The sequence below is a fragment of the Spea bombifrons genome, chromosome 5, assembly GCF_027358695.1.
Source record: "Spea bombifrons isolate aSpeBom1 chromosome 5, aSpeBom1.2.pri, whole genome shotgun sequence".
Lineage (NCBI taxonomy): Eukaryota > Metazoa > Chordata > Amphibia > Anura > Pelobatidae > Spea > Spea bombifrons.
Window position 1 is genome coordinate 48,252,645 of NC_071091.1, and position 27,149 is coordinate 48,279,793.

Here is a 27,149-nt window from a genome sequence, read left to right on the forward strand (position 1 = left end):
AGAATCAACCAAACATTCACCATATTAGATTTTGCCTTATGACCAAGCTGAAAACACTGTAGTCTTAAGTGCTACAATTAAGTAAACCTAGGAGATGACCAAAATGTTAACTCAAGCTATAAAAGGAACCTTTACACTAACCAGCTTTGAAAATGATAAAGGCTAAGAAGCTTACAAAGGGTGAATGGTTAATAAAATAAACAATATAAGTCAACATAGCATGACTTGGCCAAATGCTGTAATCGAAGAAAATATATTGGGACAACATAATTAATCTATTCATGGACTTATTTGAATATTACTTCTGTTGCAAATATATCAAGTATAATCAATAAATAAAACATTTAACTTACTTTGGAGATAAGGTGTTTTGAGATGTATTTGTTGGAGATGTGAGAGGGCTACCCCAGCTGGCAGGTGAACGTGAAGATGGCCTTGTTAGAGGACTACATGTTGAACCCTTAACACAAAAACACAATCAGGATGGAGACTGACAAACATTGATCTAAACCTTCCTATTTTTCAGAATCCAAAATTATACACACAGTGTTGTACTACCTGGCTGCCATTGCCTGTGTTGCGGAGATGATTGTGGAGAAGCTTGGTTGCCCCATCCTGAAAAGTTTTTGGTAAAGCTCCAAGAAGCATGGTAAACTCGGGGGTGTTAAGCTCAAACAGTGAAATTAGCACCACCTGAGCAGCCTGAAAAAAATGTATTCAGAACAATCAACAAAATTATTTCTTCTCAAGCTCACGCTAAATGATAAAATCCATAAATCTACACAAGGTACTATCCTGCATATGTATATAAGGCCCTATTCCAACTAAAGAAAACATTTTACCATCCCTCAGTTACTACATTGATAAGTGCTTGCTTTGCATCAAATGACAAATACATGTTTCCGTTAAAAGTATGAAGGCAACCAAAAATGACCTTATTACTAGGAATGATGTTTGTAATCACTGCATTTAGCAGTAAAAATGTTAACAACTTAAACAGGCCTTAACATAAAACAAATGTTCCATATAAAGATGTTGAAGTAGTTATTTAAGCCACAGAATTTAGAGTATAAAGCTTGCAGTGGATAGAATTTTAGTTAGGCACAATCTCTCTTGTAGTTCTCCTAATCTACCATGGCACTTGAGCTCTTCGCAATCTTTGTGATCTAGCAACCACGATTTTTCTGATAGTTACGGAACACTTAAGAATTGGAAATCATATTTCTTTGAAGTTAGAAAAAAAAGGTTTCTTATAAGTTTCTGGAATCATCTGAGGATGTTTTTGGAATGTTTTGTTTCCCTGTGTATAGAGCGGAAGTGTTTAAAATAGTACAAACAAAATCTATGCAAATAACTGAAAAACACTGATCAAGTTAATCAATTTTATCACAAGTGCTGGAACATTCCCAATGTCAAACTGCAGCATACGATGCCCCCTATATGCCACTCTGCCCAACCAGATATGCCAGATATATTTTTTTGCTATGTCTTGGTTAATCGACAAGATAGCCATACTAGTCTCTCTTAGCCTGTTGATGCTCTCAGGTAGTTTTTTATTAAGCTTAAGCTTGGTAAAACTTGTTTCACAAGAAGCTACAGTCACTGGCAAACTGAAAGAAATTCTTAAGGAAATTTCTAAATTTGGGTAAGATTCGGCCAAATCATGGCTATGAATAAACCGAAGAATGTCCAAACTAGATGCTGTTGAAATGGTAGTGAGCAACACTAAAGCCTGATGTTTAGAAACGCTTGATCTCAGATGAAAATTCACACATATTCAAATCACGGTTGTATTTTAGACTCAAATCTACTGCTGCTTTTTGTAGACTCACAGTATCCATTTTGATGAGTGGATCACATAAGAGAAAATATAACTCCATTGTCAATTTGCATGTATCTCACAATCTAGGACATGTGTTCTCGATGATATATATCTGGTGTGCAGTCCAAAAGGAATGAATAATATTTAGCTTTTGTTAGCATTGGATATAACTCGGTGAACCTTTTTTGTGAGTTGTGATATGCTGTACCTAGTGACTTCTAAGTTCCAGCAACTAAAAAATAGGGTTGTTACAGGGTCACCATACCAAAGGCTGGGTACCCCAGTCAGTACCTTCATATGGATAGCTCCTGCTATCCAAGGAACAGTCAGACCACCATTTGTGCAGTAAAACAAGAACAACTTTTATTAAAACCACATAGAGCTTATATAGATTCTTAATTCTATTAACATTCTTGCTCAATCTACACAGAACCCAACCCCAAATCCCATCAACTCAGGAAGGGAATGGATAAAGTGAAGGGATTAAGGGATACAATGGGTTTCCCCGCCTGTGTTATCCCCCCCTGTAGTGAGGCTGCTGTCAGGCCAAACAAGGCTGTGCTGGCCGATTAAGAGCTCCAGCCAGGTTACATGATTGTCCCTTTGAAAGGCCGGAGCTGCAGCCATATTCAGTCTCTGGGGCCGGTTATAAAATAAACCACAAAACATTACCGGGTCATGGGATCAGGAATAGGACACAGACGCGCTCCATGACTCGGCTAAGCCACACACAAATCCCCAAAGACCTCCAAAAGACCCTCACCCAACAAAACACTGCCCCCAGACAACCAGACCCAGAGTTCCACGAGAATGTCTGTCTCTGCCCGGGGACAGGAGGTCCAGGGCAACTCCTGTTAACCTGGCCCTGTTACAAGGATCTTCTATGTTACTTGATCCTCTAAGAGGTAAATAGTTTTTAGCGCAAAACATTACAGCATCAAGTATTACTTTTAAAATGTTAAACCCTACTTTTGGAATGGCAGTATTGGTGTGGTGTGGTTTGGCGAATCATTGATCAAACATACATGGGACACAAAAATAGCCAATTGTGTTTGGTTTTTCAAGAAGCTTTCTGATGGTGAAATTGTCAGTCTTTTCAGAATTTTCTACCATCTTCACATGCTGGCTTTCGAACATCTGCAGTTTTTCCTTGGTTAGGTCTATGCTCAATAAGGTAGCACCTTATTTTAACTGTTATGCAAGGCCAAAGGGGGAACATTAAAATTTCGATCACAAATGTACGCATTACTATGAGTATCAGTTATGATATTTAAGGTGCTGAGTGTCTCATGATTGTTAGTACTTGATAATGATGGTATTCTCATCGGTTGATGCAGTTTTTCCTAACCATTTTCCTATTGATGGGCAGTTTGTTATATTCTATTTTAGCATGTTTTCTTCTTTTTAAACTATTCTGCCCCACTGTCTCCTTTAGAATATGAGTATGAGTATGTAAATAAAATACACCTAATTCATCAAAACATAAATCTAACAACGAAAATTTCAACTAGCCAATTTTTCTTAGGATTTGAAAAATTCCAGGAGACATGGCGAATAAGATCCCCTAAGATCTCAGGATCTGGGAAACCATAAGATGCGGGCTCTTACATTTGTGGATTGTTTTAAATAGAACCATAAGGATGTACCATTTCCAGGCTCCTGAATTTCTTTGTTTGGCTCATAAAGCCTACAAATATTTGGAAAGCCCTGTTATCTATATAAATATGGTTATTATTATCATTATACTTTATTTATAAAGCCCGGACAGATTCCGCAGCGCTGTACAAAGAAAATGATACAGATAACGACAAGTACAATACAGCAGGAATGAAGGGCCCTGTTCCCTTGGATAAGGGGTGAGAAACAGGAAGTGAGGACTGCGTGGTAGTGAATGACGTTAATGTAGGGTGAGATAAGGGTTGTAAGTGGGTGAGAGAGAAGTTTTGATGTTTATGTCAGTGGTAGGCTTCCCTGAAGATAAAAGTTTTATAAGCAAAGGTACCAATGGTGTAATGCATTTAAAGCCATTTAAAATTCACCGAGATTGATAAACACCCTTGCAATGACTTGTCCTTGCCATCTGCATTAAAAGCCTCCTAGTTTAGACTAACATGCAAACAGTATGAAAAAGAGCACAACTAGAGCCTTCAGCCTTTGTGCTAAGGTAAAAACCCAGTGATTTATTCACATTTTGGGCTGGTTGAGGCCCGAGTATGTGTTTTGCATGAGACTAATGGAACACGGACAGTAAAGTAGCCTTTGGCACGCCAGAGGTTGCATACTACAATCCCCATTATCTACATCTACAGCCATCATCAGAATACAGACAGATATGATAACAGTGAACATTCGCATGTAGGGAGCCAGACACTCATTGCTGTACTGCATAACACCTATCATTATATTTTAAGCAAGACAATGACAGTGGTACAGCATAACTCCCATCATTAAATAGTAAGTCAGACTTTGGGGGCGGTATAGCACAACTACCATTATATACTGAGCCTGACAGTGGTACAACATGATTATATAGTGAGCCAGACTGTAGCACAGCAATACTCTCATCACTATAATCTGAAACAGGCACTGACACTGGTACACCATAACTTCCTAATGATTTACATAATATAAAATGTATTTTATGTGTATGTAATGATGTGTGCATATGTGAATCAGTGTTTATGTAATTATATCATACTCCTGTGTGTGTCTAATCCAATCAGCTCTATACTGTGTCCCTGAATGGCAGAAATAAAATGTGTTCACCCTAGCCCCCACTAGTAGAGCTGTTGCTAGTCTCCCATCATGGATGTGTCCTCAGCCACCTCATCAGTGCCCCAAACAGCTTTTCTGTGACATCTCTGACCTCACGGCTTGTCTGTGCCACCAGCGCGCATAAAAAAAGTTTACCTCTGTACCATGTTTGCCCCAAACAGCTTCCTTGTGGCATTTGAGAAAGTGCTATCACTCTATTAATGCCCCCCTACATTCGCTGCTGACCACCTCCACATGATGTCCCTTCTCCACTAACTTTCTAATTTGTTTGACTTTTGTTCTTCTGAAGGGGCGCAGAAAACAGTTTCATTAAAAGGCTGGAGCCTCTGAGCAACTGTCTCCTCTGATTGGAGGAACAGGGGAAAGGCTGTTAACAAGGTGTGCATAACAGTTATGCAGCATCAGTTTACAAACACAGATGGAGAATGATATACCTAGAAACATTCCCACACTAATATACTTAGACACATGACAAAAATCACATACCTGGAAACACACTAACATACCCATAAAACCAGATGTGCACAATAACATACCCACAAACATACGCTATCATACCCAGACAGACATCATTCCCTACCCCTAGAATTAGGGGTTTTGTATTAGTGATGCCCAGGGCCGGCCCTAGACCAAGTGGCACCTTGGCAATATTCTTGAGCCCAAATGCTGCATACATTGACACACACACATTTTAACCAGGAACAGGCCTGGAGATATTTCATGGAGGACATTTTCACAGCTGCTAGACTCAGCTAAGGACATTATCATTTTTAAAACAATTATACTGCCACTGGGTTTAACTTATGTTACAGGGAATCATTCTCTTATCTTTAAATAAGAAACACCTGTCCAACATAAACTGATCTTACGTATGCCTGCTCACAAACATACACATATATACTGCACTTGCCTGCACATACTCGCTTGCCAGCACACACTAGGGATGCACAGAAATGAAAATTCTGGACCAAAACCGAAAATGCAGGATTCACTTGGCCAAAGCCGCAAACAAAAATGACCCCACACCCCCCCAGTTCCAGCAGTCAGTACATGCTGCAACCTGGGCATGATAAGAGTGCGACTGCTGTTAATCATATATATTTGGTGCGTTACCAAAAAAAAAAAAAATATTAATATATGATTGTTAACAGCAATCACACTCCTATCATGGCAAGTCAGTCAGTACATCCTGGAATCTGAGTATGCCTGGGCATGATAGGAGTGTTATTGCTGTCATATTGCTATTACTACCATGCACAAGCAGCCAATACATGCTGACACCTGGCTAGCTGCCCCCTTGTGTATTGATGCTGCCAGCAGTATGGGGTCTGCACATCACTTACAGCCTCCCCTGTGCCAATGCCCCCCCTACACATCCATGCTATCACACATTACATTCATACATTCACTCATTCACAAACACTGATTCACTCATTCACAGATACATTCCCTCAATCACACATACTCATTCATAAAACATTACAGCAAAAGCTAAAAAACTTTCGCTTCTTAAGTGTACAAACAGAAAAAACAGCCTTAATCCAAAGGAGTTAATTTGATACTTTTGGTTGCAATCAAACGGTGCAGGAAACATTCAGGTGTGGGAACACTTTGATCAAAGTGTAATTGATGTTGTGCAAGTCATCAACTCCAGAATAGAAGTATCATTCTGCAGAGGCATGACTTATCTTCTAGTTTAAGTTGTATGGAAGAGATTTGTTTTCCAACAGGAGAAAAAAATCCCAAACACAATACTGATGATGTGCCAAGCAAGCACATGTTACAACGGCAATTAGTAGACCTCAACGACTTTGGGAACATTTGAAATCTCTACACCCTCACTTAAAAAATAAATAAATATCGCAAATTCTATAATTCTGCACAATTACGTACACCATTAACTCAATTGACGGCCATACCAATTATTGAGATTTTTTTTTATTTGTAGCATGTGAGAAATTTAGATGCATATGTAAGAAATAACACAATAAATTGTTATTAAAAGTAGTAGATATTGATTGTATTGTAGTTCAGCAGTGACTACTTAATAGTCTCACAGTATGACTGAACTAGGACAGCTTGAGGTCTGGCACAAGGCTTAAAAATATATGATAAAAACAATGAAGTAGCACAACAAACAGAGTTTATTAAGTGGAAATTTATCAGATAATTCTTGTTACAGTTTCGGGAGCACCAAGTCTAATCTAGAATCATTAAAATCACCAGTGCATAATAGTTTTATTTTTTCTGCAATAAAATAAATAATGCAGGTTTCCCCAGGTGTAGAACAAAGATGTGATTAAAAAAATTAACAATTTCAAATTAATCTATTCTGCGGACTAGTTTTAAGCATGTAAACATGAACCACTAATTTCTTGCTTAATTCAGTAAACTAAATAGCACAAGACATTACATTTCTAATTTACACTCAAGCATTAATGGGACAGTTATAATATACATAATCTATTTCATCTGTGAAACAAGAATGTTTAGACTGCATGGCGTAATTTGTCACCTTTGTCATTGTTACCTTATCTTGTACCAGACACAATGTCATCACATTTTAATACCAGTATTGAAATCCAACCAATTCCTGATTGATTCTTTTACCTATGCCCTTCCTGAAGTATGTGTATATAGAGACATATGTTGTCTGCTTTCTTGGGGACTGATAAGCAAAGAGCTATCTTAAGGCTATCATAAATCGCTTTTTGGCCTTTTGGCTAAGATCAAGTGAGTACCTGTGACAGAGGGAAAGCTTGGTCCTCTGGCCTTAGGGGTGGGATAGCAGGAAGCCCGAGGTTGCAATTTGTCCCCAGTCTTTGGTCCAAGACTGGGCGCTGGGCACTATGATGATGTGTGAGGTTGAGTACTTCACTTTTTTTATTTTTTTTTATTTTTTTACTACACATGCTGCTAAGCACTTTTTACCCCTACATTAACTTTTTATTTTTGTATACACTAGCCCCAGCCTTTAGGGTAAATTTATTTTTACAGGGCAGGGAAAGGGCCACATATCCTTTGTTGAGTACGGAGCCACTGACCTCGGGGCTTCAAAGAAGAAGCAGAAAATAAAGCTATGATTAAGTGGCTCTACATGTAGGTCTGCCCCACAAAGGCTGACCGCTTTTCAACTGTTGTTACCCTGCAAGATTTATGTTGGAAGGCTTACCCTAGTGCCTGAAACAGGAGGCCATCTTTACACTCAGTTTCCCTGGAGCCGTGTTATGTGAGTAGGTTTACAAGACAGTGCTAAAGGAGGTTTGCATGCAATGTCTAAGCCTGCTAGAAGTAGTGGTACAGTGCTGTGAAAGTATTTGCCCCTTCTGAATTTCTTCGATTTAAGCTTGTCACTCATTAAATTAATTTTAATATTAGACAGATAATCCAAGTAAACACATAACACAGCTTTTAAATGATCATTTAATTTGTACATGCGTGTACGTTAGGAGCCTTCCAACAATTGTAGCAGGGTTCATGTTTAAATAATTAGAATGGCAATTCAGAGCCAAATACTTAACACCAAGGATCGGTTTAACAGCTTACAACCTAAATCATTAGGAACATATCAAATACCTGGCTTCTGTACACGTTTCCCAATTGACACAAAATAGACAGTGTCCTTGACACGAAGGGTTTATATAAAAACTGACTCTCTCTCTCTCAAGTTAGGTTTTATACCGTATTGGCTCGGATATAAGCTGCACCCTAAAAGTTTGGTTTTCTTTAAAAAGGCACCAAAAAAACATGCTGCCACTCTGTCCCCCCCCCGAGATATGCTGCCACTGTCCCCCCCCCGAGATATGCTGCCACTCTGCCCCTCCTCCGACTTCTTGTAGAAGAAATTCAATAATGTTTTTGTTTTTTTTTGTAAATGACCAGAATCCTTGCAAGTTCTGAGCTGTTTAACCCCTTAAGGACAATAGGGGTTATTACCCGTAGTATATTGTGGGACAATGGCTATTTTAACATTTTTCGGTGTTCCTGTTTAGCTGTGATTTTCTTCTTTCTCATTTCATGCTCCCACACATATTATATATTGTTTTTTTCAGGACAAACAGGGCTTTCTTTAGATACCATTAATTTTATCATATCATCTAATTTACTATAAAAAAAAATGATAAAATATGGGGATTTTTTGTTAAAAAATTACTTTTTCTCACTTTTTAAACAAAAAACTTTTACTCATCTGCAAAAACGAATGAAAAAACCTACTAAATATATTCTACTATTTGTCCTGAGTTTAGAAATACCCAATGTTTTTATGTTTTTTTGCTTTTTTCTGCACGTTATGGGGCAATAAGTACAGGTAGCGTTTTGCTATTTCAAAACCTTTTTTTCCAAATCTGGTAATTCTTCCCCCCATGTGCCATTTCGGGTATCTTTGAAGCCGGCCAATGCAATTTACCCCATCAAGTCATATATTTTTAAAAACTAGACACCCCAAGGTATTTCACATGCTGGTAATTTAACCCTTTCCATGCACTAATTTTACCACCAGCCTTTGTGAAACTTTATGGTAGTAAATTTTTTTGTATTTTTTTCCACACACGTTGTACTTCAGGTATAAAATTATCGCTCCTGGTATATGTCCGTGTCAAACAACACCCCAATATGTGTTCAGTAACATCTCCTGAGCGCAGTGATACCCCACATGCATGGGTTTGTTGGGTTATTTGGGAGGTAAAAGGCCGCCTTTGTGAGGTGTGTATTTTTTGGCCATTTAGACATCTGATCCTACTGCCCCCATGTCCCATATTTGGGACACCTTTGAACCCGGCCAATTCAATTTATCCCATCCACTCATGCATTTTTTAATACGAGACACCCTATGGGCATTTGTAATGCCAATATTTTAACTCTTTCCATGCTGGAATTTTTGTAAAGATAAAGAATTTTAGGACTTGCTTATTAATTTTTTTTTTTTTTTTTGGTGACAGTGGGGATTTTTATATGTTACCATATTATTTTTATTTTTGTAAACATTTTTTAAAAAAAAATTTTTAACATTTTTTTAAATTTTTTTTTATTTTTTTTACTAATCACTCATTAGTGAGCTGGGCTCCATTGACCTTGCATGGTTGGATGCAGTACCTGCATTCAACCTGCAGGAGGAGCTCGAGAGTTCACAAGAGGGTCTGGATAGACCCTCTGAACTCAGATCTATTGTTAATGCCATCCTGTGAATGACGGCAACGTCATTCACAGGATGGCACTTGTGGTTGCTCTTCGGAGCAATCACAAGGTGATCGGGGGTCGGGGGCTAGTGTTGCTGATATGCCTCGATATCGAGGCATGTCAGTAACACCATTTATGCTTAGGAAGCGATTCAGATCGCTTCCTAAGCTGTTTTAGCCGGGCGCCGCCGCGATCTTTCATGATCGGTGCGGCGGCGGCCATTTTTCTTCCGGGGAGGGCTGCCGAGGGCTGCCCTCCCCGGATCCACGGTCAGCCTCACTTGGGAGGCTTCCGTGGATGCTGCAAAGCCGCCGATCGCAGCGAAAACGCCGCGATCGCGGCGATGCAGCTGTTTAACGGCAGCCCGTACATGTACTGGCATTGTCGTTAACCCGTTGCACGGCAACCCCGTACATGTACGTGGATTGTCGTTAAAGGGTTAACATTATGGTCAAAAATATCAATGAAAGCATCAATGAAAGCTGTTCAGGTACCCATAGGTTTCTCCTGTTGGTAGGAGATCTATTGTTAGATCCAATGGCCAGTATGCAGGAAAAAAGGTCGTACTTGTGGATGTGCACATCTACCCGTTTGTTTCTTTATTATTATAATTAAATAATGTAATCACATATTCTACCCTGAAATAGGTTTTTGTAACATAACCTACATGTATCTACAGAGATTGGTCAGGTCTTTCAGGAAAACACAGATTTTATTAGTTTTATTATTTCGTTCCGTATGTACCTTCAAGATCCGGAGTCAGCATTTGTCAGCTATTATATTTTGCATAACTCTTTATAGCAATCCTAAAAGTCTGGTTTGTACAATTAAACATTTTCCTCTGTATACTTTCATTAATCACAGTGTCAGGCCGGTTGGATATAACAAACATTCTATTTTTTACTACAAGGCATTATGATAAGAGAAAAATGTTTCTAGACCCCTGGCACTCAAAGGGTTAAATCTGGTTCTTCCAGCCACTGTGCACTTAGCACTGATAAAGCCTACATGTAATGAACTTAAAATTTATTGATAAAAAAAATGCACAAATAAAAGTAATGGGGTTGTTTGTTATTCATTGGCAGCTGGCATGCTGTTCAGATGAAAGATTAGTCTGAGTGGCACGAGCCGCTGTGCTTAACTGAACTGATTAAAAATGATAGTGCTGCCTCGACAATCTTAGACATTTAACAGTCCATTACAATTCCTGGCATTCAAACAAGACTGAGCTTAACCATTTTTTAAATGCCTACTTTTGCCTCTTTGGTTAAAAATAAAACTGTAAATATCCAGAATATTCCTGAATGACTTTCATGCTTCTGGGTTCTTAAATGATTTATATCTCAAAAGCCCCCCTGGGCAAAGCCATCTTATAACAACTGCTGAACCTTGAAATCATATGTGAATTGTATTTCATGCAAAGTAACTCCAGAATCCCCCACTCAAGCATTAAGTGTTGTAGATTACCATACAAATAAATGCGACTTTCATAAAAATGTTAGAAGATGACTGAGATAAACCTACATTTTTATAAATAAAAAAAAATCCTACCTTGCGAACATCAGAGCTTTTGGGTTCTGTGGTCCAAGTTATAATACGAGAAACTGCAAGTCGTGTCTCACTTGAATTCACAAAGTCTCCAGGATCCATTTGCTGAGCAAGTGTTTCTATATATTTAAGAATAGCAACCTTCACCTAAAACAAGAGGTTTAATTACATTTTAATTTTTATATCTACATCTCCCTTTATAGATACACATGATTTCTATTGCTTATGTAATAATATTTTAGCGCATATAACTGTTTTGAGGGTCGCTGTCAATTTGGACCTGTGATCAAGTCCATTGCTAAATGTATAAAGCTGCAAATGAAACTGTATTTTTAAATATTCTAATGAAACACAGGATTCATTGTAATATAAAACAGGCACATTATTACCAGATTTCAAATAAAATACATTCTTAGATTCCTTCAAAATTGTTAGTAGTTATATATAACTACTCAAATTCTTATTAATATTGGGATATTGCTATCCTAGTATCTTTGCCCTTGCCAAGGGCATCTGATTTTTTTTTTCTCCTTGAAGAAAGAAGAAATCTTTGGTAGGTATAGACTTCACTATTACTATTATATACTCTGTTTAACTACACAGCAGTACCAGTAATATAACAGCAATTGGAGAATCCAAAACATCTTTCCATGAATTGATTTGAAATAAATACAAATTATAACATTTGTTATAATTACATAATCTTGAAACCAATTATTTGTGATTTAAGTGCAAAAAAAACCAGTCTGTTTCTGAAAGAAAAAATGAAAAAAAGTACTAAAAGGACACGCTACTTGGGGAACAGACAATTCAAATTTCTGCTACCTTTTAATTATTAGAAATACATAATACATAAATACATGTGCAATAAATAATGAAAAACATGCTTACACCATAAGTCAAATGTATATGAGCTTTTTGCAGTGTTCAATCAGCAAGGCATATACAAATGCAGTTTAGATAATCCTGTCTTGATATTAGTGAACCACAGCTCATTGTTTTCCTTATAATATAATTATCAACCCACAAGCTTTGCTATCACACTGGTTTAGGGCATGATATGTTCAAAAGGTACTCTAACCATCCATACATGCTACATAAGCTTTTTTGCAGAGAGTTAGTTGCTCACAACAAACCCACAGCATTATGTTATCCACAGAGAAATTAAATAAATCCAGCCAAAGTTGTGAGATATAGAGAAGGGTTAAATTAGTGCACCAAAACATAACAGAAATAAGTACACATATTGGAGTATGTGAAAACAGGAGAGGGTTGCAGAGTAGATGAAAAAAAGAAATAAAACTAGAAGAGTAAAAAATAAAACAAAACAAAAAAAAAACCTTTGAGCTCCAAAAAGAGCGAAGCTGGTCCTGCAGAGCTGGTTTGGCTGTCTGAAAGGTTTATGAAAAAGAGAACAAATCCACTATTTTAAAATGGTTAAACAAAGGACCAACATTTCTTTGAGACCCTTGAAGCTGCAGTTAGCTAGGTGAATATTATATGTCTGAAAAATCCAGCATACCAAATACAAATGTACATTTCAGCCTTCTATAAACAATAATTATGAGGTTACAGAAATCAAACAAAAACACAAAGCATAGTTTTGACTCAGAAAAACACTGCCTAATTCCCCATTCCCAGAGAAGTGAGGGAACAACTGTTAAAAAAAGTGAGGTATATATTGATATTTTTGTCAGAGTAATAAACAATGATCAATTTAAGTTAAAAATTAATTATAAAAAAAATATATTATTATATTATTATAATAAAAACGATATTGTGCTCACCAAATTGCTAGCAAATCTATAGATGATGTTTGATACATTAATCCAGTTGGCCAGTGACAACAGAAAAATAGACCTGCTTGCCCTACCCAATTCCAAGACAAAAACAGCATGCACTGCGTTTTGGGATGGTGCAAAGTAAATTTTGGGCCTACGATCTGCCCTATTGTTAAAGGCGAGAATATTTTCAGGTAAGATAAATATATATATATATTTTTTATTTTTTTTTTGCATTTTGGCTAGCATAATGTAAAAAAAATACGAGATGAGCACTTGCTGAGAGTATGGTGAGGTGACCCTGCTTATAAGGTAAAAGGAACAAGCCCAAAACACAGTAACCCCTAACTGTGTAATCAAAATATATCATGAACTGTTGGATAGCGAGCAGAGTATAACTATATTTTGTTAACCTAGCATAATGTCTAGCTGAAGACCTTATTATACAAACATGTTTACTGTGAATATATGTACTAGATACATTTCATTATATTTCTTTTTTTTAAAACAGTGACCTTGGTTTTAATTATTAAATAGACAGGAGTATGTGTATTTTTGTAATAGAGAAATCAGAAAATCAAAGTAAAATGCTTTATCAATATTAGAAAAAGTACCTTGACTCCTGTCTATTCTACGGACTAACACAGTATTGTGCTTTCTCACATTAAAGGGGCATTTTATCCTTCTCAGCTATTATATGCTTTATGAAGTCCCTATAAAATGATTTGGTGTCCTTTTGCAATTTAATAGAGTGGGTTTTGCAGAATCGCCCCACATGCATTACACTTCCTTTGAGCCATACTATTGATAAACATGTGAAATGTGCCATAACATTATTTATGGAGACACATACCTTGAGATTTGGAGTCTGGGTTTGATCAACGGTAAACCTCATGAGGATATTGAACTGAAGATCATTTGCAAAAGATTCTCTGTTTTATAAAAATAGAAAGAGGGAGAGAATTTACACACACAGCGGTTACATGGGGAAAATAGAGGTACTTAAGGTAAGCATGGCCATAAATATACATTACCTAGTCACATCAAGAGCTTTCTGAACTTTTGCTTGCACAGAGCCCAGTAGATCGGCACCCATCTTCTTAAGCAGTTGTGTGATAAGCACAAAAAGCCAGTCCTGTAAGTCCTCCTTATGTACTTGAACAAAATCAACTAATGTTTCCAGAAACATACTGAATACCTACAACATAAAAGGTAAGGGAGACCGAGAAAAAGTATTCAGACCCCAAATGTTAAAACTAGAAGGCACAAAAGTTAGAAATGAGGGTAACGTGATAAGCAAAATCACATGGTGAAAAAAGATGCAGCAACTAAGCAGCCAAAAAGAGTTAGGTATTATTTATTTATTAATTAATTATTATTATAGTGACCGGTCTTGTCTTCCAATTGGTTTAGAAACTGATATTGAAATTTTCTAATGACTGAAACACTTTGTAAATTACATTTTATGCTATGGTGAGAAATCAGTTTGCTATTCTCATACATCATAACTACATTAAGAAATCACTGAAAGGATTGGGTGATAAATATGCATGCATACATTTCAAAATCCCTCGATTTTTCAACTATAGACATGCACTGTATCTAAATCCCACAGAATAAAAATGACTTTTTAAAAAGTATTTAAATAACCACATGTAAATTATAACGAAAATAAAAATTAGTAAAAAAAATACATCTGGGTTGTACTGGGTTGTTTTTTTTTTTTGTTTGTTTTTTTACACTGAAGTACCAAAGTAATTTTTTTCAATATGGCACATTTTATTGTCATTACATCAGATTTTGTTAAGTTAATTTAAAATAAATATTCCTATTAGTAAATGTGGCAAATATAGATATTTTTTTTTTATTTTTTTTTAACTTTGACTGAATACGGTAGGTGAATGTAATTTTAAATATTAGGTTACATACTATTTAATAATTCTCAATTAACCCCTTAAGGACCAGGCTGTTTTTTTTTTATTTAATTTTTTTGTACCCTTTGTGACCAAGGCTGTTTTAACACTTTTGTGGTGCTCGTGTTTAGCTGTAAATTTCTCCTCTCCCATTTAGCGAACCCACACAAGTTATATATTGTTTTTTCAGGACAAGAAGGGCTTTCTTCAGATATCAATTTATTTGATTATATCATCTAATTTCCCTTAAAAATAAATATGAAACATTTAAAAAAATCTTTTACCAAAAAAGCTGATGAAAAAACCTGCTAAATAGATTCTACTATTTGGCCTGAATTAAGAAATACCCAATGTTTTTATGTTTTTGGTTTTTTTTGCTTTTTTCTACAAGTTATTGGGCAATAAGTACAAGTAGCGTTTTACTATTTCAAAACCATTTTTTTTCCAAATCTGGTCATTCTGTCCCAATTTCGGTATCTTTAAAGCCGGCCAATGCAACTTACCCCATCAAACCATATATTTTTGAAAACTAGACAGGCAAAGGTATTTTAAATCTTTCCATGCATGAGATTCTACCACCAAGCCTTTGTCAAAGTTTGTGGCAGTAATTATTTTTTTATTTTTTCACACAAATTGTACTTCAGGTATGAATTTATAGCTCCTGGTATAAGTCACTATCAAACACCCCCCAATATGTGTTCAGCAACATCTCCTAAGTCCAGTGATACCCCCCATGGGTTTCTCGGGTTGTTTAGGAGGTAAAATGCCACATTTGGGAAGTGCGCAATTTTCTACTTGGAACTTTTACATTTGGTCCTACTGCCCCCATGTCCTAATTGGGCCATCTTTGAAGAGGGCTAATTTAATTTACCCTATGAAACCATATATTTTTGAAAACTAGACACCACAGGGTATTTAAAATAGCGGTAATTAAACCCTTTTATCACACAAATTGTACTTCAGGTGTGAATTTACAGCTCCTGGTATATGTCACCATCAAATAACACCCCAATGTGTGTTCAGCAACATCTCTTGATTACAGTGATACCCCACATGCATGGGGTTGTTTGGGGGCTAAAAGGCCACATTTTGAAAGTGAGCTCCCCCCATTTTGGTCTGTGCCTATGCCCTATCTTTGAACCTGGCCACTCCAATTTACCCCATCAAACCATTCATTTCTTTTAAATTAGACACCCCTTGGGTATTTGAAATGCTTTTATTTTAACTCTTTCCATGTCAGGATTTTTGGGAAGATACAGCGCTAATTTTAACACTTGCTCATGATAAATTTTTTTCCATTTTTTTTTTAATTATTTTTGCTGGAACTGGATGGTTCTCCTGATGGTGACATAACTGCATAATAATTTTTTATGTTACTACATTTTCCCCCATATTTATTTTAAAAATATATATATTTTACTAATCACATTGTGATTAGAAAACTGCGCTCCACTGAGCTCAGTGTTGTTGGATTGCCTTGCTATTGAGGCATTTCAGCTACACCATTGAAGTCATGGCCCCTAATACCGATCTTGACACAGAGGCATTACAGCAACAACCTTTAAGCGAAGAAAGCGGTCATAGATCACTTTCTAAGCTTGTTTAATGCCATGACGTGCCGTGCCAGGCACGTCATTGATCTTTAACTGACCATTTTTGCATGACGTGCCTGGCCCATCATAGGTCGTTAAGGGGTTAAAGAAATATAAGGATCTGTGTCTACTTTTTTAAATGTACTTTTAATTATGACTACAGCCCATTCTAAACTTGAATTATATTTCTTCCCTTAGATTTTTGGCACAATGAAAATCCCCCAAGCAATTGAAACTGAAAAAAAACGACATCAATATCCATTATTATGCATTAATAAAGGTTTATAAGTAATGTTTTTGTCTCTGCATGAGCTGCTAAGCACAGTGATTTATCAAAAGGTTAATACTGTATGTCATGCGATTAGCTTATAGATTCTCAGCAAACATTGAGCCAACTTACTCTCTATAGAGAGTTCCAACACAGGGGGCCGCGTGCACAAAAAACAAAAGAAAAAACACATAAAATTAGTCCAATACATTTCCTACGAGTAAAAACACAACATTGTAAAGAAAGAAATAAAAATTACACAACCAATTTAACATTTAATTCTTTTTTGGAGCCACAACCCAACATATCACAAACTATTATATTCACATTCTTTTTTTTTTTTGTTCAAGCAAGGCATTGCTTTTCTAATTCTCTAAGCAGATTGGTTTACCGTAAAATGTTGGGTACAATACACAACAAATAAACTACTATCAGATCACTTGTAAGACAGAAGTTTAGACCAGGGTAGATTCAAATTGAAACAATCCGTTTAAAAAAAGTTAGAGATAAAAAGAAGATAGGGCGGTAGTTCGTCAGACAGATGGAATCTAACGAAGGATTTTTTTTTTTTAGAATGGGCAGGATTAGAGCATGCTTGAAGGTTGTTGGTACAGTTCCATGTGACACAGAACGATTAAACAGGTGGGTAAGTGATGGACCAAGGGAGAGGGATAAAGACTTTGCAAGATGTGATGGGATCAAGGGGAAATGTTGTTGGGTGAGAGGAAGAAAGAAGAGTGGCTAGCTTTTCTTCAGTTGTAGGGGAAAAGGTAGATAGTATTGGTTGAGCAGGGGGGGCAATAGAGGGTGTTGTAGGAGGGGGTTGTAGTCTAATAGTTTTGATCTTGTCTTTGAAGCGGGTAGCAACATTTTGGGCAGTGAGAGAGGTTTGTGGCATGGGTATGGAGGGACAGAGAAGGGAGTTGAAGGTAGAAAATAGGCAATGTGGGTTGGAAGGAGGAGGATATGAGAGCATAGAAGAGTTATGCAGTGAGAGAGAGCAGAGTTGTGGGTGAAAAGCATGAATTTGTAGTGAGTAAAGTCTTCCATGGATTTGGATTTTATGAAGTAGCGTTCGGCAGTACTTCTGAAGAAAGTGTGTGATTTTGGTATGCCATGCTATTTTCCAAGCCTTGGCTTGGTGAACTCTGTGGGTGTCTATTGAGATTCCCCCTCCACCTGTGCATTTGCGGAAAACACTACTACAACAAATTCTGCTGACTCAAGATCTATAACTAATAGTTCTATTTCCATGGGTGTGTCTTGACAGACAGAAATTAGAGCTCTTGGTTTCAGTAAGGTGCTCAGCACAGCACCGATTTTAAGAACCTGCCATTTAGATGTATCATTTTATGGGAAGACCTATGAAGGTAAAAATCCCCAGGCTGAAAAGATAACCCAGTAGATAGACATTCTGCAAGAATCCTGGTGTGCCCTCACTCACGGTGGGCACCTTGGTGCATTAAGATGCATTTACATATAGGCTAACACATACACAGTAAGTAGATAAATTAATTTACCTTGCTATGGGGATCTGCAAACATCCTTGTAAAAATCTCACAGAGTCTTTTCAGCTCAACACGACTGTAAAAACACAAAACAGCAGTAATTATAAAATTTTGCATAAACACAATTACTTGACCAAGGGTGCATTTATTTAATTAACGTCCTTGTACTGCTCTAATCAGGGTGCAGAATGACTGGATGTCAACTTTGGGTATTCTTTGTTTGAACTATAGAGCAGCCCTCATGATGACAACATCACTGGGGTCTGTTGAGGGAAATACCTGGAGTTCCCCTCTTTTCACTATATTTTATAAGTACCACCAACATCAAAGTACTTAAAGAATAAAAAAGACAGCACTGACTCAGAAGTGGTAGATGCTTACAGATCTGAGCTGTCAGTGAAGTTCTACAGTATAATTTGAAAAAGCTGCAGAGCCAATAAGAAGTTGGATCCTAGTGATCAGATCACTCCTTAACAAACATGAGTGATATGATCAAATCCTTGGCTATCCCACCATCACTCTTGACACGTGCAGCCACTAATTAATAAGTGATTGTTTATGTGAGCTAAACCTGTCATGTACCATTGATTACTTTTCTACTTTACAGTATTTCATATTTTCTGATATAATAAATCACTACAGAATCTGCTGCTGCTCAACAGTAAATTCTCTATATTGACACCTATTAGCATTACCCAACACCAACACCTAACCGTAAATTTTTTTTTTTAAACTATGAGTAATTGGTTATTTTATTTTTTGACAACTACATTATTGGTCGGCTTAGATGTTTGCTAAATAGTTAATTTGAAATTGATTTAGTTATTTGATTGCTAATTGAAAGTATAGTTCGTAGCTTGCACAGATTGCTAAAACATTCCATACAAAGCAATGTAGTCCCCTGGTGGTAATGTGCCTAATATGCTGGACTCGAAGTGGGGCTACAGTCTCTACTACCGTCCAATGATCTTCTCTGGAACTAATAAGTAAAAACGCAAAAATTACTAATTTTTGTGTTCTGGATTTTGTAGAAACTGAAACCAATTCAAATGCAGAAACGCATTATCGTCAACAGCAACTATGTGGCAAAGTGAGAGCAGTATGTGTGAGAAAACTTTCTGGGCTTTCACATTAGCAATGGGCAAAAAAGGAAGGAAACGGAACTCCTCAGTACATAGGGAGAATACAGCTACTCCTCTTTCTAGACAGGGCAGAAACATTTAAATACCACAGACCTCTACTCTATTGAAATAACAAAGTGGGCAACTGCCAGAAAACTTTATTGAGTGGGAAGAAATGTATGTGCTACCAGATAATAAAGGAAATAAATTCCCAGGTAAGGTATTCTCCGTTTCCCTTGCTATTACCTGTTGCACATAGGGAGACATATACAAAAGATCAGAGAGGATGAGTTGCTAATTTACAGAATATAGATATTTAAGTGTAGTACCCATGTCGGTAAGAGTAGAAACACAATTATCTTTAGCAGGAAAACTGTCAGCACCATATACATAAATAACAGGACCAAAATTGCTAAACATGAGTTTTATTAATTTTTTTCAAAATTACCAGGCTCATATCTCACAATCTAGTTAGAAATTGGTATAAAAACAGTAAAATAAAAATAAATTACAAAAAATATATTTCACCTTAAAGTTCTCTGGTTTTTTAGAAGATTCTGCAGACCAAGCAGTCCCTCTTTCCTCTCAGACCAGTTTGAGCTTGCACATCGGTTTAGGACCTCAGCAACATCCTCTGTTTGGCGCATATATGTGGGAATGGTTCCATTGCGCGAACTATACGAGCGTTCGGAGCAGGCACTTGAGGCATCACTATTGGCATCATCATCTGAATACATGCCATATGACTCATACCTTCGGCGGGCTGGTTTTTTCTGTCAAAGGAAAAAAAATTGTTATAACAGATATTTTGTACATAAAATATAAATACAAATACACACACACACATATATATGCACACAAATTCACATGGCATAAAGGGGTTGGATCTACAATATATTGCTTTCGCAATTATCCCCATAAAATAAAATATTGCATACATTTAACAATGTCAAACAAAGAGTTCAAACTAACTATTCTTAGCTGTGCAGGATGTTTTGGATTTTAATTGGTCCTTGGGCACAAAATCTGTGCAAACATATGAAACTGTCACACAATAGGTTTTTAACTACATGAAGGGATTTTACAATCTCTTTCTGTCTGTGAAGAAAAAAAAATTAGTTTTTCTTAATCAAATGTCACAATGACATACAAACATTTTAATGCTAAAACTAATACAGGTTTAGTACTAAACACATCACCAAAGGGTCAACGGGTGCTAAATACAACAAATACACTTGGTAGCTAAAACCTGATTGCTGGCCTTATTATATGGCATTACGTTAAATATTGTAACATTCATCTTTTTATAACTAACTTTTTTGCATTTACATATGTAAATTACAACATAAACTTAAAAAATATATATACCTTTGTCCGTATGTCTCCTAAGAGCTGAGAGCAGTAATTTATTGAAAAAGAAAAATTGAGAACATTGAGGAATCATTATTTAACAAAAATAAACATAAAGACCCATAGTATCAGGAGTTAAATGTACTGTCAACATTCATTATGCTAGACATTCACGGTGACACATTAGCAGTAACTAAAAGTGCAGAGGAAAGAGAATGAACTGACAGTACACTTGGACGACTCTCTAGGGAAAGAAGACAAAGGGCTATTAATTTCTCCAGTAGGAGTGCTGGACAAGTGTATGCACAATCATAAATCGTACACAAATCAAGTCTTTTTGACATGGTGTTCTCAGAATTTGCGAGCGATACGTAGTTCTAAATAGCGGAACACATACGTGACATGTAGCTAGATAAAAAGACGAACACATACCAAAGCATCAGCAACAGCTTCTTCTACATCAGACCCTGTATTCAGCACTCGCATAGCACTGACAGATGAAGACAGTCGACTTTGTTGACTGATGCCATATCCTACACCTGTTGGAGCAGAGAATATTCAACTTGCGAGCTGACACTGGTTTTCCATGAATTCTATATGGTAAACTAACCGAAACGTTGATGAGCAATTTATACATTTGAAAAGACCAGTGAGTGCGTGTTTACTTTGGGTATATATATATATATATACACACACACATACATGCATGTTAACACAAAATAACATGATGTTAACATGGAAAATGTAACTTTGTGCAGACTGTAAACTTTGTATTTTATTCCAGGAATGACTAAATAAACCCTGCCTAGGTGACCTTTTTGTAAATACAAATACTAGTTGTGAGTCATTATTTAGAAGACCCTGCATTTAGAAGACATGCAAAGAACAAAGTTTTTACCTGGATGGACTATGGGGTGTATTTAGTAAACATGACGATTTTACAGGAGAGATGAACGTTATTGACGCATTTGAGTCGGCTGTGCATAATGTACACCTCTGACCATATAAACCTGTGAGATGATTTTTCAGAAATCTTGGCCTACTACCATGTATTAGGCATGGCCAGCCTGGGCCTTCGTAAAGGAGTAGCCCACTAGGGTTAGACCTTCATAATGCCAAGAAGCTTAAATTATCAACCCAATTATAAACTGTACACAAAAGGTGTTTGTTTGGGATGCAAAATATCAATACAGTAATGAGGAACTTTATTTCTGTGAAAAAGGAGATTTGTATTTCTTAATCAAATGTACCAACACAAATATAGACTTATAAATAAAAAGTGCAGTCAGTTGCAAACAAATAAATTCAGTTTCAAATGTAGTCCTGAATTAATCCCTTCACGACGACAGACGTACATCATTGTCAAGGTTTCCTCATAGGACCAGTGACGTACCTGGGGATTGCAGGGATACTACTGCGGCTGTCTACCCAGAGGTCCGTGGAGACAAGCACACTGACTCAAAGACCCCCAAGACTTTGACTGCTCCTACAGGAGCGATTATACATGCTCACATCGCTGGTTTACCACCATCGCATTTCCAGCTGCCACAGGTAGCTACAGGGAAGGGGGCTGTGTTTCTTGGGCCGCCACACTCCCCTACTGACCGATCGCTCCATGAGAGAGATAGCCCAGCATGAACCCCTTTAGGAATATTTTAGTGGTCAATACTCTTTTTCATGAGGCACTACTACTCCTATTTGCCTGGAAGCTGGGCAGACCATCAATAACAAAAAAGAACCCCCACGAGACTTTAATTGCTCCCACAGAAGCGATCATGCATTGTTAGGTCCAGGGTTGCAGCAGTTCTGTCCCAGCTGCCATAGACAGCTTCAGAGTTAAAATATTAACGGGGGGGGGGCTTGGGTTAGTACTGACCTGGAAGCAGGGCCGGCCTTAGGGGTGTGCGACCTTGCCACGGCTGCACAGGGCGCCATGGCAACAGGGGCGCCTTCTGGGACTTAAATGAAAAAATCGTTTGTTTTTTTTGTAACTCTATTTAACATCCTCCATGTTAAATAAAGTTTTTTTTTAACTTTATTTAACATGGGCGATGTTAAATAAAGTTTAACAAAAATAAAAACGGTGTTTTCATTTAAGTCCCGGGCAGGGGCGCCGAGCGGTTGCTCGTGAAGTTTTCAGCAACTGCTCGGCGCCCCTCATTCTCCGTGACTCCGTCACGGTGCCGGCGTTTCAATTACTGTCAGTTAAGAGTCTGCTGCAGTTTAAAAATGGGCTGTTTGAAAACAGTGATGTGAGTCATTCATATTTAACCCTGTAGCTACCAAAATGAATGAAAAGAGGCGTTTCCAAAATCAGTTTGTAAATTTTTTTCCTCATTTGCACTGGCTATGTATAATTTTTATAGGTGAAACCGTATTAAATGATGGTGTGTATAAGTTATATTATATTATATATATATATATATATATATATACACATACACATATACACACACACACATATATATATATAAAATTTAAAAGAAAGCTCTACTTATCCTGAAAAAAGAAAAAAAAAAACTATATATAGTTTGTAGGGGTGGACTAAATGAGTAGGTGGGAAATCACAGTTGAATAAAGATGTAGCAAATACACACAATTTTTAGCGCAAACATGGTAAAAAAAACCCCAAAACCCAGTCCTGAGGGGTTAAAGGTACTCTCAAAACAGAGACCACAGAGCAAAATATTTATTGCCATTCATTTTAACTTTCCAAATAAGCATTTTAGCTCAGGGCAACAAAACACTTTTTTCATGTTCTACAAAAAACACTTAAGATGCACTTAAAAGAGACACAGTTAAATGCATATGAAAGCTATGTGGTCCTTTAAAACTCATTTGTCCCCTTTCCATGTCCCCCTGCCAAATGCCAGGCGGCATTTGTGTTTTCAGCTACTTTTAATAAGCATTCTTCTACAGAGGGTGTCAAGGATATAATATATATTAAAGAAATATGTCTCCAGTTATTCAATTGAGGAACTTGGCAAGCAAATATTTGCATTTTCCTACATATTGGTCAATATCTAGCTATTGGCTGGATATCCAAAGTAAAGTCACTGCCTCACAACAAGAACAATCACTGCCACTAGTTGAACTGACTGTTTGGGGTAGACAAACAGAACCACTAGGGAAAAGGCTGTAATTTGAAATACAAATGCAAATATATTAACCTTTGTTGCACTTCTAAAAGCAATTTTATATGTTAGCAGTTTACTGAGAAGATAACACCAACAGTTTGAAGAGAAAAATAACAAATACATAATATCAGGTATACAAAAGAGATCAAAGATAAGCAAAAAAAAATATAAAAAATAAAAATACATTAAATTAACAAATGGAAGGAATGAGTAACAGTCTGTGACTTAAAATCAAGTGAAAATCTGATGAATTCAACTAGAAAATTAACACAATTTAGCTTAAAAAAATTAGAGCATTAAAACATAATTGTTTTAAAAGATGCAATTAAAGGTTTGTTCAAAAATAATATAAAAAAAATAAATCAAAGAAAATTGTTAAAATGGGGGTTACAAGCACTGATTGCACAGACATTGAAAAAAGATTTACTCATCCTTCACCTGAAGCCCCATACACGTCAGGGGTGTGGAGAGCACCAGTAGATCTGGAGTGATGTCTGGAGGCTGTAATTATAGGATCACAGAAACTATATCTATCACCATGGGAAGAATTAATTAAACAAATTGCTTAGAAAAAGTACAAAGCTCAGGAGAATCTGAAAGTAGAACAGCAAGCATGCTTCCCAGTTAAAGCGGCATCAATGTTTGTTGTTACCAAATACCAAATATAATTCTGAGTGTAACCATGTGTTCGGTATGATAAATTATACAAGCTTAATTTTCTATAAGGCTTTTCCTTAATAGAGCCCGCCAGTGTAAAAAACTCTGTACAAAATAGGCAAGTAACTTTAGTTGGTTTGTTGTTTATAACCCCAATTTCTCTTAAGAATTAATAAAGATTTTAACCATATTAAGAATGGGAAAATGTCACTGATATAAGTGCAGACATTCTATTTCTACATACCGGTTAGCAGAGGATAAAGATTATAGGAAGTTAAGGTGGTATCTCACCATAACAGAAACTAAGTAAAAAAGGAGAGGTGGCCATGCATTGTCAAAGTTTTCTACATGTACTTACCAAGAGGCTGAAAAGAGCGGACAGGGCTTGTGTCCCTGCTGCTTTCGCGGCTGGCCTCCCGGCTGCATCCCTGACTCACACTAGGTCGAGGGATACGACTTCCTCGTGCTAGTGTGATTCAGGGAGCACATCAAGTGAAGAAAAGAGAAAAGAAAGAGAAACACACAAGAAAAAGTCACAGATTTTGCCCAAACACGATCTTAGTACAGATTAAGTTAGCTAAACAGAATTCATACACAAAACTTTACGTTATAACTTTACAATCTTAATTACTTAAAAAGACGAAATCCATGTGAATAACAGAATACTACATAGTTTAGCTACCTGTTAAAAAAAAGGGTTTTGTTTGTTATTGTACATTAATGTTCATTTTCTAACCAGGAGATATACAAATGTCATACTTGCGAGCCCTTGTGTCATACTTGTGAAATACACTATATGGACAAAAGTATTGGGACACCTGATCATTACACCAACAGGGACTTTGATGACATCACATTCTAAATACATATACATTAATATGAATTTGGTCCCCGCTTTGCAGCTATAACAGCTTCCACTCTTCTGGGAAGGCTTTCCACAAGATTTTGGAGTGTTTCTGTGGGAATCTTTGCTTATTCATCGAGGAGAGCATTTGCGAGGTCAGGCACTTATGTTGGATGAGAAGGCCTGGCTTCGTAATGGCTCGTTCCAGTTCATCTCAAAGGTGTTCAATGGGGTTGAGGTCAAGGCTCTGTGCAGGCCAGTCAAGTTCTTCCACACTAAACTCATGCCTTGCTTTGCCTACTGGGGCACAGTCATGTTGAAATAGAAAAGGGTCTTCTCCAAATTGTTCCCACAAGATTAGAAGCACAGGATTGTCCAAAATGCCTTGGTATGCTGAAGGATTTCCCTTCACTGGAAGTAAGGAGCCTAGCCCAACCCCTAAAAAGCAGCCTTATATCATTATCCTTCCTCCACCAAACTTTACAGTTTGCACAATGCAGTTAGGCAGGTAACATTCTCCTGACATCTGCCAAACCCAGACTCGCCCATAAGCCTGCCAAACAGAGAAGCGTGATTCGTCCATCCATATAACTCGTTTCCACTGCTTCAGAGTCTAGTGGCAGGGTGCATTACACCACTTGATGCGATGCTAGGTATTGTACTTGGTAGGGCTGCAACAACTAATCAATAAAATCGATGAGCGATAATGAAAATCGTTGCCCACGAATTTAATTAGTTGAATCGATTTTATCGATTATAAGATGAGGATTTTTTTTTTCAGATGCTCTGAAAAATACCCCTCGTTTTATAATCCGACCTGTCACTTACAGCAGTTACTACATACAGTCCCTCCCTGCAGTCCCACTGACGATTGACCATGCCCCCTTCCTTATAGCGTCCACACTGCTCAGCAGCTCATCTGACAGTAAGTATAAAATTAATATTTGGGCTGCTGAAAGTTAGGGGAGGTGGTGGTTAATTTAGGGGCAGTTATGGTTGATGGAGTTTTTAGGGTTAATTTAATGCTGAGGACTGAGGGTTAACTTAACCCCTTGACTGCTAACGACGGCATGGTGCCGTCGCTAGCAGTCCCAGTCAGGTGCTAACGACGGCACCATGCCGTCGCTAGCACTATCTTACCTTGATGGAGGTCTGTGGACCCCCATCACCACCTACCCCGGCGATCTGCTCCTCACACTGAAGGGCATCACCGGGGCCACCCGATCCGGCCGATGACGGCACGCGCAATGACGCGATGACGTCACCGCGCAACTTTATTGAAAACTGACAATTGTCAGTTAAAGAGGTATGGGGGCATACTGCTTAGATGCCTGTATCTCAGGCATCTAAGCAGCTACAGATCCCCAACATATACTGTTGGAAAGGTAATCGCCTCACCTTTCCAACGGTATAATGTGAAAAAAGAATAAAAAATATTAAGTTAAAAAAATAAAAATGTACAAAAAAAGTAAAAAAAATGATTTGGGGGTCTCTAAAGGCAGATAAATAAAGATCAAAATTGCCTAGAGACCCCCAAATTAAATTATTTAAACAAACTAGTTGAACTTTAAAAGTATTCTAGCTAAATGATCACTGTGGTAGCTAATGTTACCATAGTGATCATATAGCTATGAAAAAGTCACATTCCCTTTTTA

At 37.2% G+C, this 27,149-nt stretch overlaps 1 protein-coding gene across 35 annotated transcripts in view; it reads right to left on the minus strand.

The window, feature by feature from the left end:
• Positions 1-27,149, minus strand: part of CLASP2 (cytoplasmic linker associated protein 2) — a 157,667-nt gene that overhangs the window by 15,367 nt on the left and 115,151 nt on the right. For 7 of the 35 annotated variants that reach the window (XM_053467351.1, XM_053467348.1, XM_053467347.1 and 4 more), the window contains 12 exons: positions 25,009-25,116; positions 24,432-24,494; positions 21,289-21,395; positions 20,875-20,898; positions 20,035-20,279; positions 18,398-18,461; positions 14,139-14,302; positions 13,958-14,036; positions 12,664-12,714; positions 11,327-11,470; positions 559-702; positions 354-460 (listed from right to left, as the gene is read on the minus strand). In XM_053467351.1, coding sequence (XP_053323326.1) covers positions 354-460; positions 559-702; positions 11,327-11,470; positions 12,664-12,714; positions 13,958-14,036; positions 14,139-14,302; positions 18,398-18,461; positions 20,035-20,279; positions 20,875-20,898; positions 21,289-21,395; positions 24,432-24,494; positions 25,009-25,116 — 1,300 coding nt within the window. The remainder of the gene's footprint in view (positions 1-353; positions 461-558; positions 703-11,326; positions 11,471-12,663; positions 12,715-13,957; positions 14,037-14,138; positions 14,303-18,397; positions 18,462-20,034; positions 20,280-20,874; positions 20,899-21,288; positions 21,396-24,431; positions 24,495-25,008; positions 25,117-27,149) is intronic. The other 28 variants (XM_053467374.1, XM_053467355.1, XM_053467352.1 and 25 more) reach the window with 9 other exon arrangements.